We start from the raw sequence: 14,002 nt of genomic DNA, 5'->3' as shown, positions 1-14,002 counted from the left end.
TTCAGGGAACATGGACAGTCCCAGCGAATGGGTTAGAACATAGCAGATGGAGCACAACAGGAAAAAGATGCGAGGCTATTAATTGTAAAAATATACATAATGAAAACATTTATGGTGGCATGGTCAGCGCAATGCTGTTACCGCACCAGTGATTGGGACTACCCACATTGTGTCTGGAGTTTGTAGGTTTTCCCAGTATCTACGTGGGTTTCCTCCGAGTACTTTGGTTTCATCCCACCATTCAAAATGTACCGGGGTTGTAGGTTAATTAGGTGTAATGGCTGGTTTATGGGCTGAAATGGCCTGTTATTGTGTTGTATATCTAAAAATATTTTTAAAAATTTTTTGAAACAAGATAACCTAGCTATAACACACCTTGCTACATTGCAATTTTGGATATATGGATTAGAAAGCCATGTAAAGGTTATCTCTGACACCTATGTATATTAAGGCTGCATTGCATTTTCCAAATGGTGAGAAACGTTGATGGTCAAAGGGATCGGAGTATCCTTGTGCACAAGTGACTGAAAGTGCAGCAGGCAGTTCATGAAAAGAGGAATCAACACTGCAGGGAAGTACAATAATCAGTAACTGCTTAGAAACATAATAGAAAAGGAGTGGCGTTTTGGCCCTTTATGCCTACTCCTTCAGTCAATAAGAACACGCTGACCTTTTACCTCAGCAATATTTTCTCACACTAACCACCAATTTAATTGTTCAATAATCCTTTTAGTGGTTCCTTATTTGTTGCTTTTCAAACTTTCAAAGCACCATATTATCTGATTTTCCCCTTTATTTACAACCTCAAAAACTTTTAATGGACATGTCAAACACAAGTTTCCTTTCATAAACCTTTCCAATGGACATGACATTTTGGCTATCTTCCAATCTGTGGGAACCATTCTAGAATCTAATTTACTTTGAAAGGTGACAACCAGTACATCCTTTCTTCCATAAAAACCTTTTTTAAAAAACTCTCGGATGTGTTCATCAGTTCTTAGGAATTTATCATCTTTCAATCCCGTGCTATTTATTTTGTTATTGTTAATTTCATATTGACCTAGAAAGTTTCTGTGTCTTCTTTTGAGAAGATAGGCAATTTTTTTTGCTTTAATTTCTCTTCAATTTCCTTACTGCCCTTCCTCATTCAGTTTTTAAGGAACCTGCATCAACTTTGGTTAATCTTTTCCTTATTTTTACATAGCTAAAGATCCTACTATCTGTTTTTGTTTCCCTCTAGCCTATTCTTGTATTCCACTTTCCCTTTTCTTAAATAAATGCTCTGATCTTCCTATGGCAAATGTTTAAATTTTTGTAATCGTCAGTCTTACTGCTTTTTCTCTCTTGCATTTTATCAGCCCTTTCCTATGATTTGGCACCAAATGTAACCATGCTGAGCCAATGTCATACCTTTCTTTTCATCTACTTTCCTAATTTACTATAGGCAACGCACAATACATGCCTTTCAATTTATTTTATTCTGATTTAAAACCACAGTCCCAGATTGAACTAAATCACATTATATGTTGCTATAACATCCTGACATGCTGTCAGCATTGTTCCCTAACTCATTAACTGATCCTCTCTCAGCACAATACCAGATCTAAATCACCTTTTCCTTCAATGGTTCTCTTCAAAATTCTGATCTTAAAAATCATTAAGATCCTTATGCTATTAATGATCATGTTGATCATTCTAATATACTGTATAGATTAAATAATCCCCAATTATTGTAGACGCTTCTAATTTTCTAATTTACATTGTCCTGTATTATCATTACTGTTTGGGAGGTCTATATACAATTCATACCAGTGTTTTCTAACCCATGTTGTTTCTTAGCTCCACCAAACTGCTTTTCTGAGCTAGGATCCTTCCACTCTACTGCTTTTATTCGATTCTTTAAGTAAATCTCAGTAACATTTTTTACTCATTTTTGGCTTTAAGCTGGACAAATGGCTATTTTCAGATCAAGAGCAAGGCTTTTCAGCAGCTAAATTCATTCTCTAATTACAGGGATACATCTTGCCACCAGGGGTTACTCACCATCAGAGAGCAGACTACTGGCTGATTAAACCCTCCCCAGCTCGGACTTGGTATATTCCAGGAACCTTAAAATGGATCAACTCTCACATGATAAGTCAGCTGGGCCATAAGGGATTCATTTAATTATTTCCGCACAATCAAGCTATTTTTAGTCTGCTTAAAGACTGCATGTTTTTATTGAATTTGTTAATTATCATTTATTGGTACACAAATACTTAGGAATTAAATAGCCTTCAAACACAGCATGTGAATATGTGCGTTAATATTGTATGCTTACCAATCAACATCGATTCCCTCTGGTACTGCTTGGTGAGATGAGACCGTTTTGTTAAACAGAACACATATCTTTCCAGGACATACCAGCACATTTCATAGTAGAAAGGATAACGGAACTTGGCATTAACCTGAAAAACAATATTTTGTATGGTAAAGAAGAATGTGCACTTTAATAAAGTGTGGATTAATAGCCAAGTTGCTAGAATTTCCCATAAAATAAGATATTTAATGCTGTCATTTTACAGTGACTTTCACTTAATGCAGGAAGAATAAAACCATATTCTGTTGACAACTACTGTTAAAGACCATTTCAAAATATCTATTATAGTGTGGTCTCTTCTTATGAGAAATTATTTTATAAATTGATTGTGGCTCTAGAACAAGTTCTCGATCACAGACTACAAACTAAATAGCAGTTAAAAATCTATTAAAAATCTGCTGATTAAATTGATCCTTCTGAATTATTTTTAAGTATATAATGTATATTTTTTCCTCTTAACATTTTTCACTTCTCACTCCCAAAGTTGTTGATTACTTAATAGACATAGGTTCAAACAGTCTAACTTACTCGAGGCATCATCACAGCCAGCTCAAGCTCATTTCCATCCAAAGCACTTTGCCAATAAAAGATGATGCCGCCATTCATGATTGAGGACACTAATTGTCATATCCACTGGTGAACGCTGAAGTCTGAAGTACATTTCCAATTTTGTAACTTTATTTAAAATTTGAAACCTTTATATTTTTCCCAAAAAAGTACATTGCAAGGCAAAAGATCCCTCCACCCCACCAATTCAAATACTCAAGTTTATCCAGATGAGTAGCTGAACCAAGAAGAACAAATAGCTGCCTGCACAATATCCAGTTACAACATTGCTAAAAGTGTAAAGCATCTCTCATCAATTGTCAGTTTCATCTGTGAATAAGTTCCGGGTTTTGCTCATCACCTGCCTTTCCAGTGACAAGTGAGAGTTCATGATATGGCAGACGGCTGAATTTCTCTCATAAGAGAGCTCAAAATATTCATAAAATTACTAGGACAGTAAATACAGTTCAGATATTAATACACCTGCCCCTAACCATATAAATCTCATAAATGCAACTCAATTTTCCCCCTACATAAATGTCCTTCAGCAAAAGGAGAAGCAAGCAATGTTCTCCTCAACTTCTGTCAATAGTTCTCAAAGCTATCAAAGGGGCTTTGTTCAGCAAAACCAACTCCTGAATACTAATAAGATCAGAAAGACAGAAACCAAGGTATACTAAGTACAGCAGATGATATAAATTTGAAAATGAAAACAGAATATTCAGAAAATACAGTAAAATCCCCATTATCTGGAATTCAAGAAATCAGCAAAAAAAATCACAGAAAATAAATATGTAAAAAATACTAAAGTTTAAAAATTTGCCCTCCTTAGTGGTCTTTGGCAATAATGCAACATGCAATCTCAAGCAACCAGCAAATACATTTATCCGGCATCCACCAATCTGGGGATTTTACTGAACTTAGATCAGACAACATGAGAAATGGGGAAAGTTAGAGATAAACAGAGATTGGGCACAAGATGAAAGAGCACAAGGACGGACTTGTGGTTGGATGAAGGAAAATCATCTCTTCGTCTAATTACAAGACTTACAATGAGGCTAAACACAAAGATTGAGGAACAGCATCCCATGTGATTGGGTATATTTCAGCCTTCTGGAGTCAATGTTAAATTCCACCACTTCAGGTAACACAATTTCTGTTTGTATCATTCAACCACTTGAGGGTTTAAGTTTCTTCCCCACAGCCATTAGGCTCCTGAATGAATCCCACAACAGTGCTCTGACGGAGCTCTTGCTTTGTTCCAATTTATCTTTTCATTTCAAGTCTTTATTCTGAAATTGTGCTTTTGCCCTTCTACTTTGTACAGCTGCATGAATGTTATGAGTTGACCTGTTAGACTACTCACAGAAGAATCCTTCTCATTACATCAGGTACAACGCAACAATACACTTGAACTTGATAATAGTTCTTTTTTTTCTCTCTCTGCAAGTGGAGGACAGGCTCAGCCCATTTTGTTAATTCCTATATTTTTACAGTTTGTCTATGTTCACATTCTCAACCTGCTCCCTTCACTCAATGACCAGATGATCTTGTTTCGTTTATTCCCATAATCATCCCAATTTTATCTTTTCATGGGCAACCTGCCTCCCCATCTCATTGTGCTCTGAACACTTATTTTCTCTCCTCCCCAATTCTGACAAAGGGTCTTTAACCTGAAAAGTTAACTCTATTTCTCTCCTCAGAGATGGTCTGTCTGCTCAGTATTTCCAGCATTTTGCATCTTTATTTTATTGACCTCCCCTTCTCTCTTTTCTCTGTGCCTTAAAACCTGTTTATTTTTACTTTTAACAGTTCTGTTGAAAAATCACCGAGTCAGATGTTATCCCTGTTACCATCTGGACTGGTATTTCTACCATTTTCAGACACGATTAAAAACTCTGTCTTGCAACCAATGGCATTAATTTAGATAATGAAATGAAAATTAAGATTTGCTTTTTCATCTTAATTAAAATGGAGATTATATTAACATGATTTGCTTTATCATCTTAATTAAAATGGAGATTATATTAACATGATAGTCAAATGAACTTGACTACCCAAGTGTTTCACCCTTTGTATGACAGTGACCACAATGGCAGACCAGAAAGGGCCTCTGAGGCTGAGGGACTCTCACAAACTGCAGGCGATGTGGTTGGGGGCTCTGCATGGCTGCTGGAGGCTGGTTCATGGGAACCAGGTATCGGAGCCAGAATCAAGAGGATGCTGAGGTCATGAAGGGCTCCCGAAAGGCCTCTGGTGCTGAAGGCTTCCTAATTGTATTGGAAGTTTGGATCTAGAACTTGGGTGGTTGATGGATCAAACAGTGTGGATTCAGAGGCTGCAGGAGCACTGGGGATGAATCCATGGACACTCAATTATGCTTTTTACATAGCCCTTTTGTTCCAGGACATTTGTTCCTTTTTATTTCTTTTAAAAATATTTTTATTGAGATTAACATTTAAATCCGACATACAAAATAATCTGATATAACAAACAGGTCACATCAAATACATATCACAAATTAAATGCATAATGTAAATCAAATGATTTACATTTGTTCCTTTTTAATGGAATGCCTGCTGTCTGAAAAGTACCGAGGAGGAATGGGGTGGGGGCAGGGGTCATTCCAGTGCCAGCTTTTTTTTTCCAGCAGCAGACCTAGTAACAGTACCGTAATGCCGGCTGTGTAAAAGGGGCTTCTTGCATTCCGGGACCAATTTGGGCAAGGATGTATATGTGTACCATAATTCTTTTAGTGTATTTACAGGTAAGTATTTAAAACTTGGACAAAACTTGCAAGTAGGACAACAGGAAAAATCTTTTTAATAATAATAATCCTGCTGTCCCACTCTCTCCCGGCAGCCCGTTGCCCCGCTGTGTTGCTGTTGGCCACTCATGGAGAGGGAAACCATAAAGTGTTGCTGGGTCCAGCACCAACCGGGCAAGGTATAATTCCCAGTATATCACTGATTTGACACTAGGACTGCCAGATTGAGCTGCAATTATACAGCAAAGGTAAAAGGCAGAGTCGATCTGGCTGACAGTGAGTTTACAAGGCAGGCAATTGAGGTTTAGCCCATCTCGGATGTCTATACATGCTCTCATAAATACAGGTCTGAAAAGAACTGTAGATGAAATGAGCTGGTGGTGAAATAGTAATTAATCCTCTATTAGACTCACCGTTTTGTTAGGTGGGTGAAGCACTGATGTGTTGCTGGGAGGAGAATGAGAGATTATTTAATTCATAAGTAGATCATTCATGATTTTGATAGGACAGGTATGGGGTGGCTGTCATAAGATAAGATAAAGTATATATCAAAGGGTACTGAATCTGGAACTCCACAGAAGAAAGATGTGAATGCTCAGTTATTGAATGCATTCAAGACAGTCACTGACAGACCTTCAGTTATTAAGGGAGAAGAGATTAGTGTTAGGGAGTGGCATTGTGATAAAAGAACAGCTCCCCACACACGACCCCATTCTCGACTGTCCCCAGGTGTCTCTAGTCAGCTTGTGCTGTGAACAAGCTGGCTTGTGGGTTTGTAATCAGTTTGAACAGTCTGATGCCCCCAAAATGATCTTTTGTTATCTGTCACCAGCCCCCAGTGATTAGTAATGGATTATTTAAGGTTGTATGTGAGTGGAAAGAAAAAGTTTGAAAACCACTGCTATAGATTAATACTTGCAATAGATTTTCCCATGCTCTTTTATAAATTGTGTGCAAATATTTTAAATTATACACATATTTTTCCACACTTTTATAAATTGTGCGCATGTATTTTATGCCTGCTACGATTTTCACATGCTCTTCTATTAATTGTTGTGTTAATAAAAGCTTGATTGCAAACCCTTGTGTCCAGACTAGTCTCTCTCGAACTTGACACTTTCTCAACACAATGACCAGAGCAGGGACTGACAGTGGGCCACCATGAGAGTCTGCCAACAGACCACCACCAGCCATTTTTTTGGGGGGAAAAAAGTGGGTTTTAACATGCTGTCAAATACAGTATGTTATACATGACACCAGACGCCGACACCATTGTGTTACACGTCCTGCCTCTTTTGGTCTCGGAATGCTGGCTTGCTGTGTAAACTGACACACTGGCCAGGCATTATGCTGGCTTTGTTGGTTCAGTGTAAATGACCAAAGACGGCTTAATGCTGGGTCTTCTTGATAGCAATATTGAGGGATTTCTGTTTAAAAACCATATTTGTCTGCCTTACAGCAGCAAATTTTATGTAATATTACATGTCAAAGGAATCTTGAATATATTAAGCATTAATTCAAAGCCTACAAACTAGCAACTCACCTAATTTGGAATTTAGTGCTCTGTGAACTTAAAATTATTGAAAGGCACCAACCACTGTTCCTTTCTATGGCACTCTCAGTAAACTTCTAATTATTGTTCATTTGTTACATTGATGAATAAAAATTCTGGAACCATTACTCAAGAGTTCTGAACAGCTACACCTTGCAACAATTTCTTTACATTTGTTCTCTGCAAACTATTTACAAGTTAACCATAACATTGTTAATCATTTCAATTCTGATCTCGTTTGCACATGAACAAAACTTTCAACAAAACGTCACTACACTTGACTAAGGAACAATCTTAAAATTTAACATGTATTTATTTTTCTTGATGTATCACAATGACTGACAGTGCAAAAGTATATGCATGTTCTAAAGGATTTACAAAAAAATGTATGTTTTGGAAGATGAAGATTAACTAGCTCCTTTGTAAACACATTTTTTTAAAAATTCTACTAGGAATGAACATTTACACTGAACCAAACCCTTGGTTCCCTTCATTTGAAACTTAGAACATCGAAATCCTGTGAAAAAGCCAAGACGGTATTATCTGTGATCCTTTGCCACTCAATCAGTTTCACGCACCCTAAGGAGTGAAGAGAATTGCTGCTTCCATTTTGCCTTTCACATGATGATATATCGCAATTTTAAGTGGGAAGATTAGAATCAAAAAGACTCACCAGGCTGCCCATCTCACAAGCATATAAAAAGATGAAATGCATTTTATCCAAAAGAATTGATTTTCTCAGTGTGGATGTGATTCTTCTGCTTTTAAATAATTTCCCAAAAGATAATGCACATACTGGCAGAACTCCCATGGCATTGCACATTGCAAGAGTCTGTTATACGTCATTTTCATATCACCCTCTGTGCAACCCCTATTTGGCTGTCTCTTTATATTCTCTCCCCATGAATCTGTCCTTTCTTTTAGTGGCATTTGGTGGTGACAGAGAACAGAACTAATGATGGTTGGAGGTGAGGAAACAATTTTTTTTTAAATCTGCTTTCTGAGAGTCAAATTAGTCTGGAAGTTGGTAGAGACTATGTATCTGTGAGATATGAAATTACTTAATTTTATTTAATAAATAGGCCTTCCTTAAATGATTTCAATGAGACAGTCTTCCACCACAACTGCAAAAGATTCTGTAAATGTAACTGCAAAATGCTCTGAAAACCTCGTTGGCAAAGTACAACATCCTGATTACTTCTGTGTTAGAAGTTTGCTTGACTAAATCTGTCATCTGACAACAGGCATTTGAAAATGAACACCTGCCAAACAATTTAAAACATTAATTACCCCCCCAAAGATCAATGTGTTTATCGGGCACCAGCAATTTTATCCAAGATCTGGACAAACTACCTGGTAATCCCCTGAATGAATGATCGAGGCAGTCATCTCATCACTTTTTAATCCTTGTTGGTTTGGAAAAATAGGTACAAATTTTAGTGCACCCACCAATGACGTGGTAAGGACAACCTAACTTCATCAAATTTGCACCATATTCTTTTGTATACCAAATGATAACACTCAATTTGTATGTGCACAAAGTATTACTTTATAAGCAAATGAAATGACACTTCCCTAAACTTTCAAACTATTAACATCTTTGCAACGACCATGACTCTTGTAAAAGATTACAAAAACTTTTGCTCGGCTTCCATTTTAAGGTAAAATATTAAAAATAATATTTTTCAAATGCACAAAAAGAGGGGAGGTTCAGCAGGTTAGCATTTCAAGAATCAGCACAGTTTTACAAGTACATCATAACTATCAAACTCAGAAATTACTCCAAAAAAAAAAATCCAAGTTCTTTATTTATAGCCTTTCCTCCAGGAGATGTCTATTTCAGTTAAGCATGAACGGTATTTCAGCAGTCACTGTCCTTGGAAGAACTAGAGGATAAATGACGACAGAGTTCGCAATTAAACCTTATCACATTCTCACAAGTCATTCATGTATATGTATCTGAATGGTGATCTGCAGTGGGGATCAGAGCATTTCAGGTATCCCCCGCTTTTCAAAAGTTCTCTTTTCACCACTTCGCTTTTACAAAAGATCTACCTGTTTTCGCTAACTGAAAGAAATCCAAAGAGTATTTGCTTTTACCAAAAATGTAAAAAGCGAAGCTAGCATTCAGCGTTTGTTTTGCAGTGAGTGAGAGGCAGAGTGAAACTACACTGTATATACATTATTTCTACTTTATATAGGCTGTGTATTTATCATATCTTTCCTGTTTTTACTATATGTTAGTGTTATTAGGTTTTATGTGTCATTTGGTATGATATGGTAGGTTTTTTGTGTGTCTGGGAATGCTCAAAAATTTTTCCCATATAAATGAATGGTAATTGCTTCTTCACTTTATGCCATTTCAGCTTACAAAAGGTTTCATAGGACACTATACTATCAGATAGTGAGGGACACCTGCATATGCAACACTAACACACACCATTACTGATGTTAAGAGAGAACAGATTTGGAACGGAAATCGAAACTGATTCTCTATAGCAAGTATATATTTTCATAGGTGAGGAGACCAAAAGTGGATGCAATAGTCAAGGTGTGGTCTGACCATGTATAATTGTCACAAGAAAGAATGTGATAGCGCAATGGAGAGAGGCTGCAAATGAGATTTCCAAGTGTGTTATCAAAGAATATTTGAGCAAATACTGGACTTGTTTCCTTTGAAACAAATGAGGCTGATAAAAGATTTAATTGATATGTATAAAATTGAGCCACCTTTGTATACAGTTATTAGGAGGGATCTATTTCTATGAAAAGAGGCCAATAGGTCACAACATTTAAAGTTATTCAAAGGAGTCGTCAGTGCAGAATCAATGAGCTAAAGGGCCTGTTTTCATGCTTTATCTCTTGATAACAAAATACAGTGTAATTTACTATTTTTTTCATCATATTGTGAAAGGTTAACAGTGGTGAAACACTTCAACATATTTCAACACTACTTGGATTAACTCTTGAAGAAGTCAAAGCCTCAATATTATGAGCCAAGCAGCTGGAAAGTACGAGTGCTGGAAAGTACGAGTGCACGAATGTCGGCTGACACTGTCAAGATGGCACAAATGGCTTCTTTCTATTTGATAAATGTTACACAATTCACAGGGTCAATGAAAGTTCACAGGGTCAACACAAAAGCTTTGAGACTGAACTTTAAAATCATCTCTTTAGAATCAAGCTTAAACAGTAATGGTTAGGGTTTTAACACACACACACATTCTGTGCAAAATGGGGTTAAGTTTAGAGTAAAGTAAGAAGTGTTATGCTATTGATAATTTTTTTTAAACCGAAACCATTGTCTTGATTCTTAACATTACTGCTGATTCAGTTCTTAACAACTACAAATAAATTCTTGCAACAATTAAATTTAATTAAAAGAAAAACAAGTAGCCTGTTTGATAAAACCAAGTTAATCCTCAAAGTGATGAGGAATGGTGATTATGGGATGGATGGTTGGGGGTGGAGGTGGGGGGGGGAGCAAGCAGAGAAACAAGAGAGTACAACTGTACAAGCTTCCACTGGTTCAATATATAATCACACCATCAAGGCACATGCTGAAGCACAATAATTATGAAGATTGCACACAGAGCTCATTGGCAGATGTCATTTGTTCATCTCAGCTGGCCTGTCAATCGAGTTTTCAAAATGTTCCCATTACTGTTTTAGAATAAAAACTCAACTAAATCTTACAGGCCTTAATGATATTTTGTGACTTGTGCAGGAAGTGAATAATTGTACACTTCTGCAGAGAAATGGATCAGTGCTGGCTGCAAAATACCTGCACCATAGTCACAAAACATGCAGGCAATATGAATGCAGCAAGTACTGTTAAACTTCACCTCAGAAAATAAATAAAGAAACAAGTAAAGGGAGAAAATGTTGCTCTGAATTTGCATTTATTATAGAATTAAGACAGGAATGACTTACCCGAGTTCGATCCTCAATCCCATAAATATAAAGCTGCATGGGAATGTTAAAGCTGTGCAGGAAATTTCCACCAAATACCAATGTGTCCACTGGTGTGTACACTGCATGGATCCATCCTGAAAATGGATTAAAAGGACTTGAGTCTTATGACAGCTTGAAGACTGACCATTCAAAAATTAATTAAACTTCTTAAGCAAAAGATCTTAATGGCATTCTTCATTTAGGGTACTGGGATAAAAATTAAAATGTGAAAAAGTATTAAAAGCTCTTTACCATTTGTGAAACTATATGTCTGGCTCCAGTCTGACAAGCAAAGGAAGTTGCATATACTCTATTCATAACTACATCACTGTATCCTAGAGTCTTAGATTATGCCAAGGAGGAACAGCAAAATCCTGAAAACAAGCACTTTTAGGTTTAAGAACAGTTTCTTCCAACAGCTAGAAGGCTCTTGAACTTCCCCTTGTTACACCAATTACAGTCTGCTGATACTACAAGAGGACTGTGTGCATTACTGTAACATCACTTTTCTTCTTGCACCATGGTAACTGTGAATTTTTACTTTTCATCTTCTACAGTTATCTCTTTTTCAAATGAATGTAATGTATATGATTGTACAGTAGTAGTTTAATTTAATGACATACCCATTCAGGTGCAACAACCAAGAGTTTTAGTACAGTAATGTATAGGACAATAAACTCATTATTATTAGTTTATAAAAATGTAAATGTAAATAAAACAGCAAAAGGACTTTGTGATTAAGGACAAAATATTACAATAAAGCAGTCTGGAGGCCAAATATAGTGTCAAATTTCCTATGACCTGACCCATATACTAACTTCAGGGTGAAAGGTTCTAACCATTCAGGGTGCATCTTTACAGATCTAACCATAATTTAAATTGTCCAAGGGACACCCCAACCGCCTTTTGAGATGTGCATCTGGCTCTGGTTGAAAATTACATAACTCTCTACTCTATTTACTGGTGAACCTTAGCAATTGTGAGAAGGGGTTTAGATGAGTCAAATTACTTTCCCCCCCCCCCTTTTCTTTTTAATTTTTCCTTTTTGAGAATAAATTCATAAATATGGGTTTATGTGTGGTTATCATGGATCATATCAACAAATAAGATGAAAATATACCTTTATCTATAAAAAGGGATTTTCAATTTTGTTCCAATTTTTTTTATTCAATATTATATTGGAGACATTATGAGAAATGGATATCTTGCTATGTTTTATGTATATGATACGATCTGATCTGTTGGATGCTATTACTAGATATCTATGTATGTAGATTTATATTAAACTCAATGAAAATATTTTAAGAAAGCAATTATGACAGCAATCCTAATTAGCTAGAACATCACAGATGCCCAAAGTCTGTTCTGTTGTCATTTTTTACTATTTCTGAAAAAAATTCTGAAAATAGGCTATTTATCTCACCAAATCTAGGCCCACCAGAAGGCATTATCCATAATGATCTCATCTTTCAGCCCTTGGCCTGTCCTGTTTAATGCCTAGGTGATTCAAGTGCTTGTCCAGACACCTCTTAAATGCTATTTGCTACTATTCTTCCACCATTCCCTTCCTCAGTTCAATTTCTTGGCCCTTACCCCAAATCCATGTCTTCCAGTTTTATTAATCTCTGATATGTTCCCTCTTCACCTCCTATGCTCAATGTAAAACAGTCCGATCTTCTCCAGTCTCATCTCGCTACAATTCACTTGGGTGTCATCCCAGACAACATCCGAGTGACTCTCTGCACCCTCTTCAGCACTATTACACACTTCCTATAGTGAGCAGAACTGTACACAGTATGTTATGTGAGATATGAGTAATGTTTTATAAAGCCTGAGCACAACCACCCTGCTCTTGCATCAATTCCCCATCTAATGAAGGTCACCATCCCATACGCCTTCTTAAACCATATTATCTACCAGCGCTGCCACTTTTAAAGATCTATGGGCATGCATATCAAGATCTTTCTGTTCCTCAATACTCCCCAGAACATAGTGCATTCCTCATGAGTACTCCCAAAATGCATCACCTCATGGATAACAATTAAACTCCATCTTCCATCGGTACAGAAGCCCAGAATTAGGGCACATAACCTCAAGATTCAGCGTAGTAAATTTAGGACAGAGAGTAGGAGGAACTGCTTTGCCCAGAGGGTGGTGAATCTTATATTCTAACACACTACATAACTCCACTAATCTTCACGTCATCCATAAGTTTACAGATCAAGTCTCATACACCACATCTAAATCATTCACAAACAGCAAATGTCCCAGAACTGACCCCTGTGGAACACACCATTCAATCACAAAATTAAAACACAGAAGTCTGCAGATACCATGATTAAAGTCAAAACACGATGCTGGAGAAACTCAGCAGGTCAAGCAGTGGACTTTATATAGTAAAGATAAAGAAACCCGTGATGAAGGGCTCAAGCTTGAAACATTGGTTATCTTTGCTATATAAGGTACACTACTTCACCTAACGAGTTTCTCCAGCACTGTTTTTTTTAAAAATTCAACCACAAAAACTTTCTATCAGCACCATCTGTTTTGTGTTGCTGCGACAACCTTGAATCCAGTTTTCAACCTTGCCCTGGATCCCATTGTACTTAATCTTTGGACCAGTCTCCCGTGTGGTTTAAGCTTTTACTCACTTCACATCAGAACACCTTTTCACAAAAAGTCTCCTCGAAAAGACCAATTAAGATTGACCATAGGCAAGATCTGCTCTTAACAAATTCAGGCTGTATATATGTGATTAATTCGTCTAAGTGATTATTAATCTTATCGCTCAGAATCTTTCCAATAATTCATCTTGCACGGCTGT

General features: G+C 36.8%; 1 protein-coding gene across 7 annotated transcripts in view; it reads right to left on the bottom strand.

The window, feature by feature from the left end:
- The window catches only part of kdm2bb (lysine (K)-specific demethylase 2Bb), a 219,544-nt gene that overhangs the window by 115,842 nt on the left and 89,700 nt on the right, over positions 1-14,002 (bottom strand). For all 7 annotated transcript variants that reach the window (XM_069933299.1, XM_069933300.1, XM_069933301.1 and 4 more), the window contains 2 exons: positions 11,158-11,273; positions 2,321-2,447 (listed from right to left, as the gene is read on the bottom strand). In XM_069933299.1, the coding sequence (XP_069789400.1) occupies positions 2,321-2,447; positions 11,158-11,273 (243 nt within the window). The remainder of the gene's footprint in view (positions 1-2,320; positions 2,448-11,157; positions 11,274-14,002) is intronic.

Source organism: Narcine bancroftii, chromosome 4, assembly GCF_036971445.1.
Source record: "Narcine bancroftii isolate sNarBan1 chromosome 4, sNarBan1.hap1, whole genome shotgun sequence".
Lineage (NCBI taxonomy): Eukaryota > Metazoa > Chordata > Chondrichthyes > Torpediniformes > Narcinidae > Narcine > Narcine bancroftii.
Note: the sequence above shows the minus strand (reverse complement) of the source record. Positions and strands in the feature narration are given on the sequence as shown.